The sequence below is a fragment of the Garra rufa genome, chromosome 8 (genome assembly GCF_049309525.1).
Source record: "Garra rufa chromosome 8, GarRuf1.0, whole genome shotgun sequence".
Taxonomy (NCBI): domain Eukaryota; kingdom Metazoa; phylum Chordata; class Actinopteri; order Cypriniformes; family Cyprinidae; genus Garra; species Garra rufa.
Genome location: NC_133368.1, coordinates 25,057,356 through 25,082,953, shown reverse-complemented (window position 1 = coordinate 25,082,953; position 25,598 = coordinate 25,057,356). Strand labels below are relative to the sequence as shown.

General features: G+C 32.2%; 1 protein-coding gene across 1 annotated transcript; it reads right to left on the bottom strand.

The window, feature by feature from the left end:
- Positions 1 to 10,745: 10,745 nt before the first annotated feature.
- On the bottom strand, positions 10,746 to 25,312 carry LOC141341050 (glycosylated lysosomal membrane protein-like). Its single transcript, XM_073846192.1, has 6 exons — positions 25,146 to 25,312; positions 21,660 to 21,932; positions 19,168 to 19,362; positions 18,869 to 19,087; positions 13,497 to 13,762; positions 10,746 to 11,569 (listed from the first exon to the last, which is right to left on the bottom strand). Exons 1-6 carry the CDS (start codon positions 25,242 to 25,244, stop codon positions 11,398 to 11,400), a joined length of 1,224 nt encoding a protein of 407 aa, XP_073702293.1. The 5' UTR covers positions 25,245 to 25,312; the 3' UTR covers positions 10,746 to 11,397.
- Between the last annotated feature and the right edge of the window lie 286 nt (positions 25,313 to 25,598).

The following is a 25,598-nucleotide window of genomic DNA, read 5'->3' as shown; positions in this document are numbered from 1 at the left end:
AAACGTGCTCTGAATACTCGGCTTCGGGAAATAGAGAAAACACTACCAGTATACGAACAAGCATATAGAGTGTCACTGTCAAAGGGTGAATATAATAAAATTTTTAAATTAAAGTATGAGTATAATTCTATCCTGAATAGACAAATAAGTAACCTTCTCCTCAAACTTAAACAGAAAAATTTTGAGCTGGGGGATAAACCTGGAAGGTTGCTTGCAAGACAGTTGAGGGGAGAACAAGCCAAGAAGGCAATTCATATGATAAAATCAAAAACGGGTAGTTTAATAACTAATCCAAAGGAAATAAATGAGTGTTTTAGGGAATTTTATTCTGAATTATATACCTCTAAAGTAAAAGATACAGAATCTAATTATGATAGTTTTTTTTCGAAATTAAGTCTTCCAAAACTAAGTGAATCTTCTAGGTCTGAGCTAGAATCTGAACTCTCAACTGAAGAATTATTAAAGGCAATTCATGCTTTTCCATCAGGAAAAGCTGCTGGTCCGGATGGGTTCGGCTGTGAATTTTTTAAAGCTTTCAGTAAGAGACTGGCCCCTTACAGTATATGCTGAGAATGCTACAACATTCAATCCAGAAGAATGCACTTCCTGATTCTCTATATGATGCAAATATCTGTTTAGTTTTGAAAAAAGGGAAACCTGAGATCGATCCAGCTAATTATATTGAGAGTGTAAATCTCTCAATAAACTAGGATGCAGTAATTTTGTGTTGAAAAATTCTTTAAAGATTTTGAACCAGACAAATAAATCTTATAATTTACCAAAAGTCTCCGCCAATACCCCAAAATCATGCAATCACTCGTTTAAGCCTTCTCAGATTGATGGTGCTTTTTCAGGATGGAGGAAAAGAGGTTTATGCTGTATAGGAGATCTCTATATAGATGGTCATTTTGCATCTTTTTCACAACTTAAAAGTAAGTTTACACTCCCACAGTCTCACTTTTTCCGTTATTTGCAAATTAGAAATTATGTAAAGGAAAATATTCCACAATTTGTAAATAAACCTGAAAAGCATACTATTCACAATCTCTTATCCTCTAATCCTGAAACCAAACATTTGGTATCTTGCTTTATTCGTGTTTTTGCAACAGCGGTATGTACTAAGCGTCTTGAAGCAGTCTGGTCCACTGAATTGAATGATAAAGTGACGGATGAGACATGGAAAGAAGCCTTGTTGAGAATAAAGAGTTGTTCTGTAAATTCGAGATATAAATTAATCCAGTTCAAAGTTATACATCGTCTTCATTATTCCAAAGCTAGATTAAATAAAATATTTCCCTCTATATCTTCTCAATGTGATCGATGCAGTAGGGAGGAGGGGACACTGAAGGGGACAATCTGGCTATTTTTGGCTATTCTGTTGTAATGGATGCTCTTCCTCATACTCACCAACAGGCTCTAATGGTAGGCATGATTGCAGCCAAAAAAGTTATATTACTCAATTGGAAATCTCCTTGTTTTCAGAGATGGTTGAACGAGATGCTCTACATTATTCAAATGGAACAGTTACGTTTTGGTGAGCTTTCCTCACAGAAAAAATTTGAAGCCACGTGGGGACCTTTCTTGAGATTCTTGGAAATGTAATTTTTGTATTCTGTAAATCCCCTCTTCTAATTTGTTTTTTATGTATGTATATATATGTGTATATACTTTAAAATTCTGTTGTATATATTTGTTAATTGAGGCTGTCCAGTTTTTTTTCTTCTTTCTTTTGCAGTTATATTTGCATTTGTGTCTGTTAAACTTCTAAAATTAAAAAAAAAAATAAAAATAAAAAATAACGAACAAAAATAAAGTGCTCTGAGCCTTGAAAACATTAGAAATAAAATATAAGTAACAAAGCAGGCTTACTTACAAAAATCTACTTTCCTTCAATGAATTTTATATGGATTTTTTTAACATTAATTACAGGATCATCTCACAACAATAACTTTAATAACAAAACGTGCAATGTCTTCAAACAGGTTGAAATAACAATGCTAGTACTAAATACTATTACTTGAGCATTAATGGCAAATTTTCCTTGATAAAGAGAAGCATTTCTGGCTTGTCACCAGTTAATCCAGCGGTAACGTTACTACACTTCGTAACATTCATTCACATATTTGCGCTGCGCCACCGCATACAGCGTCTTCACACACAGATGATATGTACTAGAGAAGTGTAACATAAATGCATCTGTAAATAAATACAAATTAAATTCACGTCGCGCACGCTTTAATTACCTTCAAATGGAACATATACGCTCGCTTCGAACTATTAGTGTGTGAAGAGTAGGGGTGTAACGATATTACAAACCGAACCGAAATATCGCGATACACCAACCACGATACGTATCGCGAAACTCTCGTGGCGTACCGCGGTACTGTCACACCCCTTGCTGCCCAATTGTTGAGGTTGACATCACTTGTCTCTAACTAATTTAACCAATTCAAACATCTTTATTTGATCTCATTTGATTAAATTGTATCAGTAATGATGAACTTTTGTTCTAAATATTATATTCTAAAGTTAGTATTTTCCAATTGCATGTCATGTCATGTGACTTGAGTGAGCGATCACACTCGGTTACTACTCGACATTAACGCTTGTCCGGGACCAGTGGATTTTATGAAAGGGACTCAAGTGAACGAGTATTTTACTGGCCCGACCGGACATCAATGACAAACAATAACTAGCGCAGCAACGAAACTTTGGTGAGCATAATTCTGATTTTATTACTTAAGATGACTGAAAACAGACAGTATCAAGCTGGTGCAGGCAACCTGACTCACAGAAAATCAACACTAATATAGGCTCAACAGCATACACAAAGAAACAAGCATTAAACATACTGCGGTAGAAAAGCACCATTACGATTGCAAACGTGACATTGATTTTATACAACAGTAGTTCAATAAACTAGTAGTTTATATTAACTGACTTACATATTAGACACATCAACCGTTTTTGCAAACGAAATAGTTCTTAGCAACAGCAGAAACTCCTTGAATCTCCGAGCAACACAGCGTTGTTTCAGTACTGAATGATTTAGCATTTTTTAATGAATCGAGTCAGTGAACGAACCATAGACAACGAACTGGTTGAATCCATCTATGGTTGAATCCGTGACTTGCTCATTAAGACAGTGACTACTGCCACCTATTGGTGGTTCGGTTTTTAAAGGTATTGCATTTTTCCAATATTTTAGATTGTTTAAAAAAGTACAACAGTGCAATTTTACTGTGTAAATGCATTTTTTTGGAACCCTTTATCTTCATTAAACAGTCTAAGTAAATACAGTTTTATATATTTTTTATTTAATATTCAGTTTTATAATATTCTAATTTGATGTATTGATAATTTAAGAATTTTATGTGAATGATGACACATACAGTTAGTAAGGTTAGGAAAATGAGGTTAAAAAGGTGTCCTAGAAATCAATTTAAGGCAATTATCACAAATATTCAGATTAAAGTAAGACCTTATAGAGTAGTGATGAGACTATTGCTTCAGAATGGATTAATTTACAGCAAAAAAAGGCATTTTTTTGCCCCGGATAAGTAAATTTTTCATTTGGACAAGTGAATGTCTAATTTACTTGTCTGAAGGACAAGCCCATTTCAAAGCTTAATGTTAATAAAGAGAAAGTTTAGTTGTTCTTTTTATTAGGTGAATCTATTGTTCCTTAGCATTGCAGTCAAGAAACCGAACCGAACCGTGGCTCCAAAACCGTGAACCGAACCGAATCGTGCCTTTGGTGTATCGTTACACCCCTAGTGAAGAGGCTGTATGCAGAGTTGCAGCGCAAATATGTGAATAAATGAAAGTGTAGTAAACGTCAACGGATATCCCCTGCTCAGGGAGTAGGGAGCAATGAACACTGTGCAGAGCCAGAGACCATGTCAATCGGAACACAGTTCATTCACGAAGCTCACTTCTAACGAGCTGGTTATCTGAATCAGGTGTGTTAACTAACAGAGACATGCAAAATATGCAGAGCGGGGGCGCGATCTACCACATGTCCAGCCAAGCTAAACAAGCGCGTGGTTCGTGGTTGTTCCCTCACGTTGTATTTTGGCCTTATAAATGTTACAAACTGCAATCTTTGTGTCATCTTCACTCACACCAAAGACATGTTTACACGCGACTGTGAGTGCGCGCGCGTGACGTAATTGCATGCACCGCTGGCAATAAAAGGATCGGCTAGGAATCGGCAAGAGGAGAAATTGACCGGCCGGTCACCAATCCGGGCCGATCATGCGAAAATTGGCCGATTCCGATCACTAGCCGATCAATCGGTGCATCTCTAGTTGAAGGTCCAAATTCCAGTTTCAATGCAGCTTCAAAGGGCAATCCCAGCCGAGGAATAAGGATCTTATCTAGCGAAACAATGTCCTTTTCGAAAAACAAAACAATTATCTACTTTTTGAGCACAAATGCTTGTCTTGCACTAGCTCTACATCCACAATTTAGTTAGTTCTTTATTTGTGTATTTCAGTTCAATTGTAGGGTAGGGCAAAACATCTCCATCTCATTTGCTCTTCCAACTTCAAAATAGTCCAACATCATGTTTTACCTTTTTTTTGCAGAGTGCTTTCTTTGGATATTCACTTTGTAAACACTGGGTCATGAGGTCAAGCTAGTGCAAGACAAGTATTCCTGTTTAAATATTATGGTTTTTTTTAAATGACCAATCATTTCACTAGAGAAGACCTTTATTCCGTCTGGGATCGTGTAGAGCCCTTTGTAGCTGCATTGAAACTGCAATTTGGACCTTCAACCCGCTGATCCTCAATTAAGTCTACTATATGGAGAAAAATCCTGTAATATTTTCCTCAAAAACCCTCAATTCTTCTAGACTGAGGAAAGAAAGACATGAACATCTTGGATGACGTGGGGGTGAGTAAATTACCAGGAAATTTTCATTCTGGAAATGAACTTCTCCTTTAAGCTCTGTCTTTCTAACAGTTCTCTATCACATTTCCCATGAGGGAAACCACACACATGTGCATCAGTGTACACCGTGATGATGCCAGATATACACCCACACTTTCTAAATTCACTTGTGCATTCACACTCACACACAGACCATCCATCACATTCAGATGCATGTGGGTGGCTTGTGATATGATGACTGTGATATATATATATTTGTATATCCATGCATTTTTGTTTAACTTTAAATAAATTACATTTAAATTTCTCTGTTATTTATTTCATATATATGTGTGTGTGTGTGTGTGTGTGTGTACCTGGTATTCATCACGTTGTGGGGACCAAATGTCCCCACAAGGATAGGAATACCAGTAGATTTTGACCTTGTGGGGACATTTCTCAGGTCCCCATGAGGAAACAGGCTTATAAATCATGCACAATGAGTTTTTTTGAGGAAGTTAAAGTGTGCACAATCTCCTGTGAGGGCTAGGTTTAGGTGTAGGGTAGGTGTAGGGCCATAGAAAATATGGTTTGTACAGTATGAAAACCATTACGCCTATGGAATGTCCCCATAAAACATGTAAACCCAACGTGTGTGTGTGTGTGTGTGTGTGTGTGTGTGTGTGTGTGTGTGTGTGTGTGTGTGTGTGTGTGTGTGTGTGTGTGTGTGTGTGTGTGCATTTATGCATTTTTTTAACTTTAAGTAAATGTTACAAAATGAAAAATGTAAATTTAAAATCAGCATAATTATATATTTTTTCTTTACTTCAAATAAATGTTACAAATTTACAAATTAAAATTTTAAATTACCGTAATTTCATAATTATATATACATATGCATATATGCAACTTTAAAAATATTAGTTCTGTAAACTAAAATTAGCAAAAAATGTATCAATAATTTATTCAGGAATCGCTATATTCATAAATTTAATATTAATATATTTACATCATATATATATATATATATATATATATATATATATATATATATATATATATATATATATATATATTAGGGGTGGGCATAGATTAATTTTTTTAATCTAGATTAATCTAGATTAAATCTTGGAATTAATCTAGATTAATCTAGATTAAAATGGCTAATTTGAATTCTGCTGAAGGCATTCAGAATATGTGTGCTACCCAAATAATGACTAAAAGTAAGTCTTTGAGAATGGATCATAAAGCTCATAAAGCTGTTCTATGATAATTTGTTGATGAAAATAAATTGTGTTCAATTAGATGTACTTGTGTTTACTAACTAACTAACAATGAAATAATTTTTTCTACCTAGATTGTGTTTTTTTTTTAACGTCAACACCTACCCATAAAATACGTCAAATGTAAACATTTCATTACAAATTAAAATCAGCATAATTTCTCAATTATATATGTATCTATATATATATAGGGGTGGGCGATTTGGTAAAAATATCATATCACGATTTTTTCAAGAAATATCACGATTCACGATTTTATCACGATTCTTTGTCATGTTGGTTTTACTTTTTTACAAGTTGTCTGAGTAGTACAGCCAAATTAATTTTTCTATTTTAAAACCAAAACCTTACAGGGTAACAAAATATAAAATAAAAAGAATGGCAGATATTTAAGCCAAAGTGGGGGAAGACAAAAAAAATCTTTGTCATTATTTTCTTTGTTTTTAAAAAATAAGAACAAAGATAAGCTACATGTTACAAATACACATACTATACAAATAAAACAAACAGTGCTTTAATTTTCAGGTACAGTCCATGTATTTATCAGTAGCATTCAAGAAATTTAATTAACAAATATAAATATAAAACACTATATACATTATATACATAAATTATACATAGAAGCAACATTTAAAGCAACTGTATTGAAGTTCTTCAGTCAAGAGCAGTGAGTGATTTTCCTTTGTGTTTTGTTTTATTAGTGTATCATCACCCAAAAATGACAATTCTGTCATCATTTACTCACTCTCGCATTTTTTTAAGCATAAAACATGCTGAACATAAAACTTATTTTGAATAATGTGGGTAACCAAACAGTTGCTGGGTCCCCAGTTACTTCCATATATTTTATTTATTTATTTTGAGTCAGTGGGGACCAGCTACTGTTACCCACATTTTTCAAAATATCTTCTTTTGTGTTAAGCACAAGAAAAAAATTAATAGAGATTTAGGACATGTGAGTGACAACATTTTTGGGTGTACTGTCCCTTTAATGACAATCGACAGCATGTTTAGCTCTGTCGCAGTCTCGCAGAGCTGCACGCATCTATACAGGCGCGTATCCGTTTTTCTCTTAACTGTTTACTTTCACTTTAGACAACCGACTGTGTTTATATGTAATCCTTGCGTGTTTTTGACAGTATAAGCAAATTAAATGCCAAAGATAGCTCAGTTTAGTAATCAGGTGCTGTTTGACAGGCTTTTAGCGCACGTGCTTCAGGTTTACGCGCTCATGAAGCGCATGCCAGAACAGCGCGCGGACCAAATGGCGTTATTTTACCGGGCAAGACTTTGAAGCACATTCAAATAATGTACTTTTGTGATCGCGAATAGTATATTACAGTATATTAAGACGGAGGCACACTGTAGCGCGATACTACGATATTTATTCAAAAGCAGATCGTGGAGACATTTTAATCGTCCACGATCAAAAATCGTCATATCGCACACCCCTAATATATATATATATATATATATAGGGCTGTCAATTGATTAAATTTTTTTAATCGCGATTAATCGCATGGTTGTCTTGAGTTAACTCGCGATTAACCGCACATTTTTATCTGTTCTAAATGTACCTTAAATTAACACCTTTTAACGTTTTTAATACTCTAATCAACATTGGCATGGACAAATATGGTTGCTTTAGCAAATACGTGTTTATTATCAGTGAAACCATACTTGACTAGACTAACTTGTTTCAAATGTCATAGATGTTTTTCAAATAACTTGTTCATTAGACACATGAAAAAAAGAACATAGAAACACCAGGTTCCCATTACTTCCCTTTCTTTGCACTGAGCAATTTACTTACACAAGCCTGTTGTTTACATTATTTGCAGGACAGGGCAGCTCACTTCTTCTGAACATGCAAAATCTACATTTATTATTACATTTGTTTGCCTCTAGGTGCCCACATACTGTCATTTGATGCAGCCAAGTTCTCAACAAAACTGTTTCCATTGTTTTGATTTAATATTTCTGTTATCAGACAACCAAAGTAATATGAAATAATAACTGAAAAAAATCCTGAATTATGATCATTATTCAATCACTGAAAAGAATCACTTACCGGCATCTGGACATAAGTCACTATTCCCTGCATTATTATCGTTGTTTTTAACTTCCTGTTTGAATGCCTTCAGGATCCTTTGACTTTTTAGGAGTTTAGCCATTTAAAGTTATTTGATCCCAAAAACCTGCTTCTTTTATGTTTTAATGTATTGTTTTGGTTATAATGTACTGATTGGAGAGCCTGGTCTCATGCAAATGCGCACTAGCACGACTTTCTGTTTCTATTTGGCGTGCTATTAACAAGCTGAAATTAACTTTGGCGTGCATATGATATGCAATTATGCATGTGTTTGACGTGCATTTAATACGCCGTTTTCGCGTGCATATACTCGTATGTGGATTTACGCATCAACACCACAGCACCAATCCTAACGTAGCCCGACTCCGCTTGCATTTATTTAAATATGCCAGAAGTGCCGGTGTACGCAAAAGGATAAAATACAGAAGTACCTGCGTACCGGCCCACTTCAAGCACTGGAATGAACATAACATCAGTTTTAACTGAAAGCGCTGCTCCACTGCCGCTCACTGAACAGAGCAGACGCAGATATAAAGAGAGGGAGGTGCGCGCGCATTGGGAGACCTCACGCACGTTCAGCAAAACCGAAGAGCCTCAGAAACTATATTAGGTTTGTCCAATTATGTGTTTATGTATTGTTGCTAGACACTTTTCGCTAGGTTGGCAGCACTGTGCATTCATTTCTTTAACTATGGGCTAGGTAGTGGGTCAAACAGAAAATGCGCGCTGCGTTAATCGCGCGTTAATAAAATTAGTGCCGTTAAAATTAATTTGCGTTAACGCGCTATTAACGCGTTAATTTTGACAGCCCTAATATATATATATACTTCTCATTCAGGTGTGTCCAAACTTTTGGTCTGTACTGTAGATATGAAAAAAAACTTGTGAAAAAATATCTTTCAGGTGGTCAAATAGCAAATAGTTGAGCTCTGCAGCCACCTACTGGTAAAAGTTTTTTTTTTTTTTTTTTTTTTTTACTTTTAAAACTGGATTTTCCAAAAGATGGGCAAAAATCTTACACTAAACCATGTGAAATTATCCATGTTATCCCCATGAATTAAAGTTAGAAATGTGGGTCTTTTATAAAGTGAATTTTACATAAAAAAGCAGTTTTTGTATAAAAACCCATTTAAAAAATATTTATTTATTAATTTATATATATTTAAAAAATATCACTAACCCACTGAAAACTGCACAAATGTAGAGTAAAAACTTTAATAAACAGAAAAATATACATGAATGAGAAGGTGTGTCCAAACTTTTGGTCTGTACTGTGTGTGTGTGTATATATATATATATATATATATATATATATATATATTCATAGAGATACTGTAAAATGAAATTTCAAGACTTTCAAACACTCCTTTTTTATTTTCAAGGACTTCAATCAAAAGTCTCACTTATTAAACAATATCTACTATTTCAAATTGAACAAAAAAGAGATAGATAAATACAAATATACTAACAAAATAAGTGAAGCACATGCAAAGTATTACTACTGAAGTATACTACACTTTTACTATAGTAAAACCATGGTTCATTTTCTTAAGAGATTTGTATTTGTGTATACTTTTTCTTTTTTTTTGTTTTGTTTTTATAGCTGTACTGCCCTTAATAGTTTGATTATTTCTACTGTTCAAATGTTTCTCGTTTCTTATAAAAATGCTACTTTTAAGACTATAAAAAGTTAATGTAACATTGTCTTTATTTAAATACTATTAAAATTACTAATTACGTTACATCGAGGATTAAAAAATAAATTATTAAATAGAAATGTAACAGGTTTCTTAACTTTTAAACATTATTTACATTGTTGCAATACTCTAATAAGTACATGTTAAATTGTTTGAAGAGAGACATTTATATATGAATTTTAATGGGGAAAAAATCAGAAGAATATTTGCAAAATGGCTACATTGAAATTAATATTGCTTTACTAAAACTTTACTTTAAAATAAAATTGTTATGCATTTAATATATATAGTACTTTGTAATATTTTTATGTATTTTAGACATGTTCAATATCGTATCATTTTCTAACAGTTTTAAAAATATGGAGTAAAGGAAATAATTAACGAAAAATAACAAAATAGTAAAACAACAAACTTCTGCTTTACTTGAAAAAAAAAAAAAATGGAAAAATTTGTAAAACATTCAAATACATTACAATATCACTCAGTTGGACAATTAGACCAAATACAAAGTAGAATCATTTATTGAATATTTTTCATTTTAATATTCAAAAGTACTTGAAATATATTTATAATATTTTATTATTTTCCTTACAGATTTGCAAGTGTCTAGGAAAAATTAAATGATTAACCAAAAAATATATGAATCTGATTTAATGCGTCATGCTGATATTTCACTAATTAGAGCCATATTCCTCATATGTTTACTAATGCTTATCACAATACAGTCTTGTGTCTAGAACCAGAAGTTTTACCTGTATATAATGTTCAAATGTTTATGAATAAATGAGGCACAATATGTCAGAAGGTGTTGAATAAATTTATATAGCGAAAAAGAATTTTTCAAACTCATATTTACATTTTATAAATCACTGACGGCAACAACAACAAAAGGAAAGATTTCAGAGTGCTTCCACAAATGAACGTTTACAAAATGCCTTTGACAATTAACTCTCCCGTAAGCCACAGTTATGTTAAAACCATCAAAACTCAACATATTAAACACAGTGAGAATCCCTGAGAAGCTCCAGCAGTGCAGTTTCCATTAAATATGAAAGCGTTTGCATAGATTGCAGGATTAAAGAGAAAATCATGTTTTAAATCTTTAAAATGTCATCAATCTGGCCAATTAAATAGATTTTACAAGCAGGATTTTGGCACAAACATCAAGTATGAAAAATGATGCCGTAAAAACAAAACAAAAAAATCAAGTCATAACTCTTTTGCACTTTTTAGTTTGATCGACTGGCCAATGAGGTTTTAGAACAAGTGTAAAAAATTCAATATGTAACACGTTTCGATCAAAACCCATCCAGAGAGAGTTTTTCTGTGTAACTGGTCAGCTATATTTCATTTTCTCATCCATTCGTCAGTAATGTGTTTCTTAGGAGTCAGTAACCATCTCTGATTGGCAGGTGTGTGTGCATTGGGGCGGGGCTTGTACCGTAAAGTCTCAGTTGATTGGCTCGTAGCCAGACGAGTGTGACATCCTCTTGCGGACCCAAACAAACACTCCACCCACGATAATGATGACCAGCGGAGTCCCAAGTCCAACTGCTATGATGGCAATGATTAACGTGGAGAACGATTCGGCTGGAGGTTCGCCCATACCCACTAAAACAGTCCTGCGGGGTAAAGCAGAGTTCAGGGTTCAGTCAAACATTATTCACAGCACAGTAGCCCACAGTCTGAGTTTTAATGTGTGTATTTGGTTTGTGGTGTGTCAATTTAATGTTCAGAGTCTTTATAAGTCAGTCATTTATTATTTGATGCTTATAAAACGATTATCTGGCCCAGCAACTTTTAGCTCGACCAATCACGTGAATCTGGGGCGGGGCTATCGGTTTGACTGACCAATGACAGATGAGGGTGTTTTTTTGTATTTGAGGTATTTAATATGAGCAGATGTGCTTTAAATTGCACATCTTTATGGTAAAAGAGTATTTAAAATGTTGGCAAAAACATAGGCTTTATTGTTGGTCACAACTGCAATTAATGGAAAACTGTTATTTAATGGAAACAAGTAACATAATATTTATTATAGTAGTATTAGAGTATTTAATCGAAGTTTTCAAAAAGACAACATAAAAACACAATTAATGAATTAATAAAACTACAGTAAAATAACTGCTAAAATTTCACTGCAAGCTTTTACATTTAATAAAAAACTGGCAAAAAATAAAATATATATATATATATATATATATATATATATAATGTTCACATATTTTTTTTTTATATACATGTATATAAACAAATAAATGACAAACTTCTAAGCCTTATTTTTTTTAAAAAATACAGAAAATAAAGAAAAACTGTATTTATCACAGTAGTACTATAGTACTTTTTAAAATATTTTTCCCCAGCATATGCTACAGAGAAAAATGTATTTCACAAAAAAAATTTTTAATCAGTTTTCAAAAAGACAACCTGAAAATACAAGCAATGAATGAATGAAACTACAGTAAAATACAGTAACTTTACTAACATTTCACAACAAAACTTTGAATTTACAAAAAAAAAAATGTTTTTGTTTTTTTTAAAAGACACCATAAAAAATAAAAGAATAATAATCACAATCAATGACGTTACAAAATGTCATATTAATTTAATATTTACAGTGCTCTTAATATTTTCAATTCTAATATAAAAATAATGTAAAGTATTTGTAATATTAAAAAAAAAAAAATTCAGATTAGCAAGTGTTTGGGTGGGGGGGGGGGGTTAACCCAAAATATATCTATTGTTTTGTAAAAATACAGTGAATCTGGACAGACTGTACAAAAATGGCACCATCTAGAATAACTGTTTCTATTCTAGCATCATTTAACCAATATATATATATATATATATATATATATATATATACACACTACCGTTCAAAAGTTCGGGGTCAGTACATTTTTATTGTTTATTTTTTAATTTTTTAATTATACTTTATTTTACCTAACATATGCAACAGAAAATACAGATACAGAAAAAGTATCTTTTTAAACAAAGTTTTTAAAAAGACAACATAAAAATACAATTAATGAACTTAAATATTGGAAAAAAATATTAACATAGCTTCAGTATTTTGTTTTTTTTATAACAATTTGGAAAATGGACCAAATGGGACAAAAAGTGAATGTTCAACAAAAAGTATATATATATATATATATATGCAAAATGACAAACAAACTTCTAAACCTTACTTTAAAAATAAAGAAAAACATAAAGAAAAGGTTCACAATTGTAATTAGTGAATTTAACTACAAAGGTGGCACAGTTGGGACAAAGAGACACAAAAAAGAAGCAAAAAAAACAACAAAAAAAGATGAACCAAAAATAACATTTAGGCAACATCTAAACAAACTGTTTTTAATTTTAACATCACGGAACCAATGTATATACATGAATTACTACCAGCAGAAATAGCTCTTTAAGGTAGTAACTGCAGGTTAACACTTTTTACAGTGCACCTCTATCCCTCACAGCTTTACTTTATTAATCTTCTCAGTTCAGTCTTTAATGTTCCTGATAAACAAAGTCAAATAAGCTCATCACACTCACCAGCTGACGTATTTGGTGGCACTGTAAAAGACTGGGTCTTTAGCGATGCCGAAGCTGATGTTCAGTCCGTAAATCTGAGGATCATCTGTGAAATACGCCTGAACCAGACTGGACTGAGGGATCTGGTTCACGGACACAAGCTCAGAGTGTTTGCAGGGTGTAGCGTCCTCAAACGCCGGATCGGCTTTACGATACGCCACGGGTTTCCACTGGTTATAACCCCACACACCGCTTCTGTTGACTGGAAACGACACCCACTCAGACACCTGACAGAAGAAACAGGACAAATGCTCGATTAAAACACTCACAGCAATCAACTCAACACAATTAAGACCAGATTTCACATTTACATTTATGTATTTATGCTTTTATCCAAAGCAGAGTAGACGTGAGATATATGGCTGTATACCATAGATAATCACAGCGTGCCGAAATACAGCCACAGCCATATCTGGTCGATTTTGGCACAAAATACAACAGAAAAAAGATACAAAAGAAAAAGAAAAAAACAGTGCTGAAATACTGAATACTTTAGTATGCAAAAAAATAAAAAATCAATTACAAAACAATTTAAAAATATTTACATTTACATTTATTCATTTAGCAGACGCTTTTATCCAAAGCGACTTACAATTGGGAACACAACAAGTGATTCATCCTAAGGAGGCAGATCAACATAGAAAGTTGGGCTGGGCCATATCATACCTTTCAAGGTAATACCGGTGTAATGTTATGGTACGATATGAAATTGACATATCGCGATAGAGCTTGGACTTTTCATGCAGTCGCACATGGAGCGAGAACCGAGAAGCATGGCGGCGACCGAGGAGGCAGCATGCACAAGAGGAGCATTGACTAACACATGTGAACCAGAATTGGTTTGCAAAAAAGGTGCAACATCCGTGTTGTGGAACTGGTTTGGTTTTCGCCCGTCAGATACACGGCAGAACACTATTTTTTGCAAAATATGCAGTGTTTCCCCTACCATTATCTTAGGGGGGCGGCTCGCCCCCCCCCAACGGCACTCCCCGCCCCCCTTGAACGTCAAGTTCATTTTATTTTCGATATAGCGCCAGATCAAAATAGAAGTCATTTAAGGTTATCTTTCCTATAGAACAGGTCTATACATTGTTCTTTTATTAAACAAACTAAACTGCCTTATGTTATTTATCTTATTTACACGAAGGCATGTCATATTTCTGTCTCTACATGGTCGCGTAACTTTATTCAAATCGCGATATGGACTAGTGTCTGTGAAAACTGAAATGCAAAAAGGCCGTTTCAATATGAATCCTGCATGTTCCGTTTGCCTCTGTATGCATGAATGGCGGAGACGTGTTTTTTTTTAATATGCACATACTGAAGCACACGTGACGTTCCCACTAATTTTTGGCATTTGTGACCCTGGAGCACAAAACCAGTCTTAAGTCGCTGGGGTATATTTATAGCAATAGCCAAAAATACATTGTATGGGTCAATATTATAGATTTTTCTTTTATGTCAAAAATCATTAGGAAATTAAGTAAAGATCATGTTCCATGAAGATTGTTTGTAAAATTCCTACTATAAATATATCAAAATGTAATTTAAGATTAGTTAGTAATATGCATTGTTAAGAACTTAATTTGGACAACTTTAAAGGTGATTTTCTCAGCATTTAGATTTTTTTGAACCCTCAGATTCCAGATTTTCAAATAGATGCATCTCGGCCAAATATTGTCCTGTCCTAACAAACCTTATATAAATAGAAAGCTTATTTATTGAGCTTTCATATGATGTATATATCTCAGTTTTGTAAAATTTAACCTTATGTGTCCAGGGTCACATTTGCATCTCACATGAACAGATAAACTCAATCTCTAAAGCTGCTGTTAGTGTCACTTTTACCGTTTCATTTCAGAAAACTAGCATCATATCATACTGTACACACAGAAACTTCGAGGCAACCTGTCAAAATAAAAGTACAGTTTAACATGTAACAGAACAATATTAGTCTTGTATTACTTTTGTACAATATAATGTAGGAGTTTATATATTCCCATTTAAATAATTGACATAAAACAATATACCGGTATATGATAAAAATAAATGTTACAACAAGATCAACCACTTAATTGTAGAAAAAAATACTACAATTATTATTTAAACGTTTTAAACTGAATATAATTTTTCTTCCATGTATTGATTTTAACAGTAAACCTGTTTGTTTGCCAAAAAATAAAAGGGTTTATTTTTCATTTGATTAAAAATAAATTTATGTTTATCCTTTCATTTGATTACCAGAAAAATTAAAACACACAAGAATTTCTAAAAAAAAAATAATAATAATAAAAATAATAAATAAAAAAGCAAAAGATTGTAGAGCCCTATTGTTCAAAATGTTAAAATAGAGAGTTTTGGACTTATTTTTTCACTGAAATAAATGTTTTCATTATTACACAAAGTAGTACCGGCAAAAAAGTAATGTTGGCTAGCGACCCGTACACCACTAACCTGTTTCAACATTTGAAGCAAAAGCACTTACTGGAGTACAACAAAGCTGTAAAAGCACGTTCTTTTCTTTTATTTGCACCAATAAAGTTGTGCAGTTTTGAAGTATTTTGTCTAGCGTCAATTATATCGTCAGTTATATCGTTATCGCAAATTTTGCTATTTATATCGTGATAACATTTTTTGACCATATCGCCCTGACCTAATAGGAAGTGCTCAAAAATACCATATATCAGGCATTGTTAGAAGAGTGCAGGCTAGAAGGGGAAAATCAAGAAGAGAGGAGAATTATTATTATTATTATTATTTTTTTTATAGAGTGTCGAAAGTGTCGAAAGAGATGGGTTTTCAGCAGTCACTTGAAAGCTGTTAAGGAGTCTGCAATCCGGATAGGGGTGGGAAGATCATTCCACCAGGCAGGAACATTGAACTAGAATGTTCTGGAAAGTGATTTAATGCCTCTCTGTGGTGGTACAATGAGGCGTCTTTCTCTAGAGGAACTTCTAAAGGGAGTGTAGATTCGTAGTAATGAGTATTTACTTAACATTCTAGAAGACATTATATCCTACCAACAAAGCACAATTTAACTTCAAATTAATAAGCTAGTAAAATAATATTCTTTGGCCATTTTAAGACCCCCTTCGTGAATCAGGCATGTGTTTGTAATGTACAAATAAATGCAGCCTAGGAGAAAGTTATAATACATGCATTAACAGAGCTGTTGTAATGATTGTTATCATTATTTTTGTCTTACTTTATTTTACTTGACAGAACAACAGTCAAATCACAATACTAACATTTATTAAATGTTGACTTTTATTTTGGCGGAAAACCACAAGACCTCAGTACTACTTTTTGCTGACAGCTGCAGATTTATGAATGGTTCTCATAACACAGATTCTCCTCAAACTTTGGACTCTGAACCCTGGCGCTGTCAGAATAAATACAATTAGTGCATGTATTAGACAAAATAACGTTCTGTAATTTACTAAAGGATGATTTCAGTCATCATACAGTAACCAGCAACAACCAGCCCTTTCTCTTCTCATGGAAGACATGCGATGCGACACTAAACTGACTCTCGTTGTCTGTGCTTGTAATGATTTTTGCGTCTTTCTCTGACAGTTTAAAATGCTTCCACACTGCCCACATGTTTGCAGCATTAGTGCGCATCTTTATTTGATCCAGTGTTGTTTTCGTAAAATCATTTAGTTGACGCCACTTTTTTTCATGACGATAATGAGACGGTGATGAGATAAAAATGGCTCGTTGATGACTAAAACATGACGAGACGTGTGTGAGTTTTCGTTGACGAGACGAGAATAGCCGAAAATGTTAGTGGGTGGTCCGTCAGACGTTTAAAATGCATGACATTTCCGCTTATTGTGCATGCCAATTAAAACCGAAAAAGGATCTGCCGCTATGGCAAGCCGTTTTAGCATGAAATACTCTTTGCTATACTAGTATGGCAAGCCGTTTTAGCATGAAATACTCTTTGCCATACTAGTATGGCAAGCCGTTTTAGCATGAAATACTCTTTGCCATACTAGTATGGCAAGCTGTTTTAGCATGAAATACTCTTTGCCATACTAGTATGGCAAGCCGTTTTAGCATGAAATACTCTTTGCTATACTAGTATGGCAAGCCGTTTTAGCATGAAATACTCTTTGCCATACTAGTATGGCAAGCCGTTTTAGCATGAAATACTCTTTGCCATACTAGTATGGCAAGCCGTTTTAGCATGAAATACTCTTTGCTATACTAGTATGGCAAGCCGTTTTAGCATGAAATACTCTTTGCTATACTAGTATGGCAAGCCGTTTTAGCATGAAATACTCTTTGCCATACTAGTATGGCAAGCCGTTTTAGCATGAAATACTCTTTGCCATACTAGTATGGCAAGCCGTTTTAGCATGAAATACTCTTTGCCATACTAGTATGGCAAGCCGTTTTAGCATGAAATACTCTTTGCTATACTAGTATGGCAAGCCGTTTTAGCATGAAATACTCTTTGCCATACTAGTATGGCAAGCCGTTTTAGCATGAAATACTCTTTGCTATACTAGTATGGCAAGCCGTTTTAGCATGAAATACTCTTTGCCATACTAGTATGGCAAGCCGTTTTAGCATTAAATACTCTTTGCCATACTAGTATGGCAAGCCGTTTTAGCATGAAATACTCTTTGCCATACTAGTATGGCAAGCCATTTTAGCATTCTATCCTTGTTTGGTTACGCTCAACACATCACATTGTTGTCACTCAGACAGACAGACGATTAACCATGATGGCGAGAGGACCTATGGGTGTATTTCAAATATATGTCTTTTATGTCTAAAACCATTCCTTCACTATTGTAATTATTGGTGAAAATAGTCGATCCGGAAGCTCACATTGTGTTGAACTATAGATCTGCTATTTTCAGAACTTATAAGTGACACTACCAAACAGCAAAACACTTACTGACCTACATTAATTTGTTAAAAGACTTTTTCCCCTTTTTTTTGACTAAAACTAGACTAAAACCTTTTTGACTTTTCGTCGACTAAAATTGGACTAAAACTATCACATATAGAAGTGACTAAAATTTGACTAAAACTAATAAGCATTTTAGTCCAAAAGACTAAGACTAAATCTAAGATGGGTGTCAAAAACAACACAAATTTGATCGCATCACATTATTATTCAGTATAATTTATTGGGCCTTTTCCCTTCGGCAAACGGAATTATTCAGCTAAAAATAGCAAAAAAGCTCTTTCGGTGTTGGAATAATTTCAGTTGCGAACATTCGTTGCATCCCTAAGTGAGATGAGTATCGTTTATCAAACTGAATCGTGTGATTAGTACTGTTCCCCCTAAATTCAATGTTTGCTGTAGTTCTCACCTTAAAGATGGAGGGTGTGTACTCATCATCTATGGAGCTGCGGATGTCCACTCGCCCCTCGAATCCAGATTCACCTACAGTCTGAAACTCCAGAGCGAATCTGGAGTCGTTTCCTCGCGGCGTCACGCCGTTCAGCCAGACGCGCAGCTGTGAGGAGTTGGCGTTGTGAAGCAGACTCGGCCAGGCTTTTTCACGACCCTCCGACTCAAACGCTGAGAACTGATGACAGAATCACACACATGAGTTATACTCCATCTGAACATAACCTGTTGTTTGTTTGCTACTGTAGTTCTGCTGACCTGCAGACAGAGGGAGCCGTTGAGGAAACTCTCTGTTTTCTCGCCGCCGCATAATGTTACCGTGTGATCCGTCTGGTCAAAGGTGGCGTTCAGGCTGAACCAGATGAAGTTCTGGAGCTCGTATGGAGGGTAAAAGGCGGACTCTGAGGTCTGATGTGGGTCGGCGGTGTCATTGACGTCATCGTACTCCCACACCTGACAAACAAACACAGCAGTGTTTTCATGTTTTTTTTTTGTCTGTTTTATCTGTCTGTAAAGCCATCACTCTCCCAAAAACACAATGGCAAGGACAATTTTGTGTTTTGTAAAATTTGTAAAAATGTATTATTATAATTACTGCAAGTTATAATAAAACAGCATATTTATGAATAAAAAAAAAAGATTAGGCTTGTAATATTAATAATAATATTTAAAAGTACTGTTATTTATAATAACACATTTTATTATTATTGTTAGTATTATTCTGAAAAATACTACATTTTATTATTTTTCCGAAAAATAATACATTATTATTATTATTATTATTATTTAGTATTACTACAAGTTATTATAAGACAGCACATTTATGTATAAACAAAGATTAGGCTTGCATATTTGTAAACTTTTAAATAACAATAACAATAATAATTATTAATACATGCTATTATTATTACAATTTAGCATATTTGTGAACTCTAGCAATGATAATTATTATTAACAATGTCATTAATAATAATAATAATAGTTGTTATTATTTCATACTACAAGTTATAATAAAACAGCACATTTATAAATTAAATAAAAATAAAATGTGTCTGTAATAAAATACTGTACTTGTGAATGCTATATAATAATAATAACTATAATAAATTACTACTATCATTATCAATTGTAATACAGGTTACTTTTATTTAGTATAACTACAAGTTAGAACAAGCACATTTTATTAAAAATGTCAATAATAATACAAATAAAAATATTTTGTTACTTTCAAGTAAAAAGATTAGGCCTGTGATAAACAATTTAGCGTATTTGTGAACGCTAATAATCATTAATAATAATAATAATAACAACAATTGTTATTTCATACTACTACAAGTTATTATAAAACAGCACATTAATAAATAAAATAGAAATAAAATACATTTGTAATAAAAACTGTGTACTTTGGAACACTAAAAATAATAATGACTATTATTATTATTAATTATAATAAAGGTTACTATTATTTAGTATTACTACAAGTTATTACAAGACAGCACAATCATAAATCAAACAGAAAAGATTGTGCTTGTAATAAACTATTTAGTGTATTTGTGAACTCTATTATCTTTATAATTATTACCATATATAATACTAATAATCATAATAATACCAGTTACGTCATACTACTACAAGTTATTATAAAACAGCACATTTATAAATCAAATAAAAATAGATTCGTTTTTTTTTATAAAAAGTGTACTTGTGAACGCTAAAAATAATAAATGTTAATATTATTTAATATTCCTATACGAAAATATAAGACAGCACATTCAAAAAATCAAATATAAAAGATTATGCTTTTAATGGACTCTAAAAATAAAATATATTTTTTAATTATAATAAATGTTAATATTATTAAGTATTACTACAAGTTATGATAAGATAAATCAAGATTGTGCTTGTAATAAATTGTATTATCGTATAACAAATTATTGTTTTTAATATTAACAGTATTATTATTATTAACAAATATTGTTATTATTACGACTACTACAAGTTATTAAAGATATGAAAAAAAATCTGAAATCACATACTTCCCTACTCTATAGCAGGCGGAAAACAATATGTGACCCTGGACCACAAAACCAGTCATAAGGTTAAATTTTACAAAACTGAGATGTATACAGCATATGAAAGCTCAATAAATAAGCTTTCTATTGATGTCTGGTTTGTTAGGATAGGACAATATTTGGCTGAGATACATCTATTTGAAAATCTGGAATCTGAGGATGCAAAAAAATCAAAACACTGAGAAAATCACCTTTAAAGTTGTCCAAATTAAGTTCTTAACAATGCATATTACTAATAAAAAATTACATTTTGATATGTTTACAGTAGGAATTTTACAAAAAATCTTCATGGAACATGATCTTTACTTAATTTCCTAATGATTTTTGGCATAAAAGAAAAATCAATCATTTTGACCCATACAATGTATTTTTGGCTATTGCTACAAATATACCCCAGCGACTTAAGACTGGTTTTGCCTGAATTCACAGGATTCATAAAAGAGTAGACTAAAGTACCCAGATGGCCTACTATTTCTGGTGTGACTCTGAAGTGTGCATGAAATGGACACTTTACTATCCCATGAGGACATTAGAGAGGATTTATGAATAGCAGTGACACGATGCACTTGATGCTGGTAGATCATGTGACAATCAAAACATGGACAACATGTAGTATGTCCAGATATACTGCAATCGCAAAACAACAACTTTTTTACACAGCCGGACATTGACACTTACTCTGGTGAACACTAGTGCGCTGCTGTACTGTATGCTGGTCTGCGGCTCCACTTTGACGCTGCCGGCTGAACTCCTGTTGATGAAGGAGGGCCAGTCCACCTCCACTATAGACTGAGTGCTGTTGGTGTGGACCAGCATCAGCGCCGGAGCTCCACGATTACACAGCAGGAAGTGCAGCGTGTCGTTGAGCCCCAGCCCTTGCACATGAACCAGACCCACATCGGGAGGAAGAACCGACGGAGGCTTCAGACCAGGATTCAGCTCTACAGACACCTGAGACCACCAGAGACAAGATATTATATTAGACTGACAACAGACAAACCTTCGAGCTGCAGAGATGTCAGATTCATTTCAGAGTATGCCGTTGTGAAAAAATATCAGCAATGTAAACTTATCTAGCTCACTAAGATGAAGTGTAAACAAATGAGAAACGTTTTCGTCCATATAATATGTGACCCTGGACCACAAAACCAGTCTTAAGTAGCACAGATGTATTTTTAGTAATAGCCAAAAAAATAATCGACTTTGCTTCTATGCCAAAAATCAATAGGATATTAAGTATGGAGGATGACAAATGACTTAAGTATAAATAAATAAATAAATGCATATAAATAAATAATATAAAAAATAAATAAATAAATGTGGAAATACATAAATAACTAAATGAATAAATAAATACATGCTGATATAAATAAATAAATGCAAATATGCATAAATAAATAAATAATTTTGTCAAAAGTGTAATTTTTATTTCTGCTAATTTTGTACCATTTGTGATATACTACATTTATTTCTGAATTTCTACATTTATTTCTACATTTCTACATTTCTACCCTGTTAACATACGGACACAGAAATACATAAATAAATAAATGTAGAAATGCATTAATAAATGTAGAAATACAGAAATAAATAAATGAATAAATAAATACATGCTGAAATAAATAAATAAATATGCATAAATAAATAAATTTGTCAAAAGTGTCATTTTTAATTGTACTATTTTTGTACCATTTGTGTTATACTACATTTATTTCTGAATTTCTACATTTATTTCTACATTTCTACATTTCTACCCTGTTAACATACGGACACAGAAATACATAAATAAATAAATGTAGAAATGCATTAATAAATGTAGAAATACAGAAATAAATAAATGAATAAATACAGAAATAAATAAATGTAGAAATACATAACTAAACGAATGAATAAATAAATACTGAAATAAAGAAATAAATGCAGAAATAAAGAAAGAATTCTGTCAAAAGTGTCATTTTAATTGTGCTATTTTTGTACCCTTTGTGTTATACTACATTTTTTTTTTCTACATTTATTTGTTTTTACATATATTTATGCATTTATTTAACACAGGGACACAGAAATACATAAATAAATAAATTTAGAATAACTAGAAATGCATAAATAAATGTAAAAATAAATAAATGTAGAAATACATAAATGAATAAATAAATAAATGTGGAAATACATAAATTAATTTAGAAATACATAAATAAATGAATAAATAAATAAATGTAGAAATACATAACTAAATGAATGAATAAATAAATAAATGCTAAAATAAAGAAATAAATGCAGATATGCATAAATAAATAATTCTGTCAAAAGTGTCCTTTTTAATTGTGCTATTTTTGTACCATTTGTGTTATACTACATTTATTTCTGTATTTCTACATTTATTTGGTTTTACATGTTTTTATGCATTTCTACTTTTCTAATTTATTAACATACGGACACAGAAATACAGAAATGAATAAATGTAGAAATGCATAAGTACATGTAAAACCAAAAAAAATGTAGAAATACAAAAATAAATAAATACATAAATGAATAAATAAATAAATGTAGAAATACATAAATAAATGAATGAATAAATAAATAAATGCTTAAATAAAGAAATAAATGCAGATATGCATAAATAAATAAATAATTCTGTCAAAAGTGTAAGTTTTAATTGTGCTATTTTTGTACCATTTGTGTTATACTACATTCATTTCTGAATTTCTACATTTATTTGGTTTTACATGTATTTATGCATTTCTACTTTCTAATTTATTAACATACGGACACAGAAATACAGAAATAAATAAATATAGAAATGCATAAATAAATGTAAAAAATAAATAAATATAGAAATACAGAAATAAATGTAGTATAACACTAATGGAACAAAAATAGCACAATTAAAAATGACACTTTTGACAGAATTATTTATTTATTTATTTATGAATATCTGCATTTATTTATTTCAGCATTTTTTTTATTCATTTAGTTATTTATTTATTTATTTATTTATTTATGTATTTCCACATTTATTAATTTATTTATGCATTTATTCATTTATTTATTTATTCTTAAGTCATTTTTCGTCCTCCATAATTGTGTAAAGATCATGTTCCATTAAGATATTTTAGTAAATTTCCTACTGTAAATTTATCAAAACTTAATTTCTGACTAGTAATATGCATTGCTAAGAACTTCATTTGGATAACTTTAAAGACAATTTTCTCAATATTTAGATTTTTTTGCACCCTTCATTCCAGATTTTCAAATAGTTGTATTATTTTCAGCCAAATATTGTCCTATCCTAACAAACCTACATCAATGGAAAGCTTATTTATTCAGCTTGCAGGCAATGTATAAATATAAATAATAATAAAAAAAATGACCTTGAATGAAACTTTTGACTGGTTTTGTGGTCCAGGGTCATATGTCGTCTTGCAAAAGTGTTTTGCAAGTGTTTGCAAAAGAATTTATAGTTGCCATATTTACAAAGAGATACATTATAGTGATATAACTTAAATCACTGCATTTTCACATTTCAATTAAAGTTTATTAATCGCTTGTCAGATTTCTAGAATGATGTGGCATTATTTGTAAATCAGTTCAGCTAAAAAAACTAGTTAAAACGAATGATGCATCATCATCATCATCATCACCAATCAATAATAATTTAGTAACATGATAAATGTAGATTTATAAAATATTATAGGTTTTAAAAGTCTTGTGTATGAAACAACAGTACACATAAATTAATCTAAAATTCAGATTCAAATAATACAGCAGTTCATGTCACTAATTATACTGAAATCTTATCTAGTATAATTTTTCAAAAACACAAAGAGGAACCTGAGAACCAGCAGAACAGGCAAACATTGATTTGAACAAAATACTATAGTAAAGTTGATTGTTTTGCACATGTAACATGGTTAATTAGATTAAGTACCAAACAACTGGTATGAGCCTCAATATACACGAAATGAAATGGTATTTTTATTAATGACATTTGATTTCATTAAAAAAAAAACACGTCCTTAGACTAGATTAAATATCGAAACGTAAAAGTAATTCTTCGTATAAACCGTGTCTATGAAATATTTGCAGCATTGTAAATGTTATTTGTTGTTGCACCTTTACGAAGTTTGTTTTATTGTTTACAAGTTTGTTTCAATTATACATTGTTACCTTCCGTCGAAATTTATCTCCATTTCCCAGGAATCCAAGCGCAGCACCAAACACAACAAACAGCACAGAAAATATAAAATTCACTTTAGACGTCGACATGTTTTAAACTATAAACATAAATGCGAAATGAAGAACTGACATTTCTATTGCTGTTGTTGTAGTTTCAGTTCAATCATGTGACCTGCGCTGAGATCAGTTCCGCGTCACGTGACGACAGAAAGTACCAGTTCATTCATTTTCATAGTCCGCTAGTAAATGTAAAATCACGTTTTATTTCGTGGTTGTACAAAATAGGTAATATTTAGGTTACAAAAGACGGTATGTGGATTTAATGCTCTTTTAGGAGTGAACAGCCATTTATTACAAGAAGAAGGGAAGGGAAGGCCGCTATCATGCCGTCACGTTTTGGTTTTAACCGGTAAGTAATTAAAAAAAAAAAAAAAAAAAAGCTCA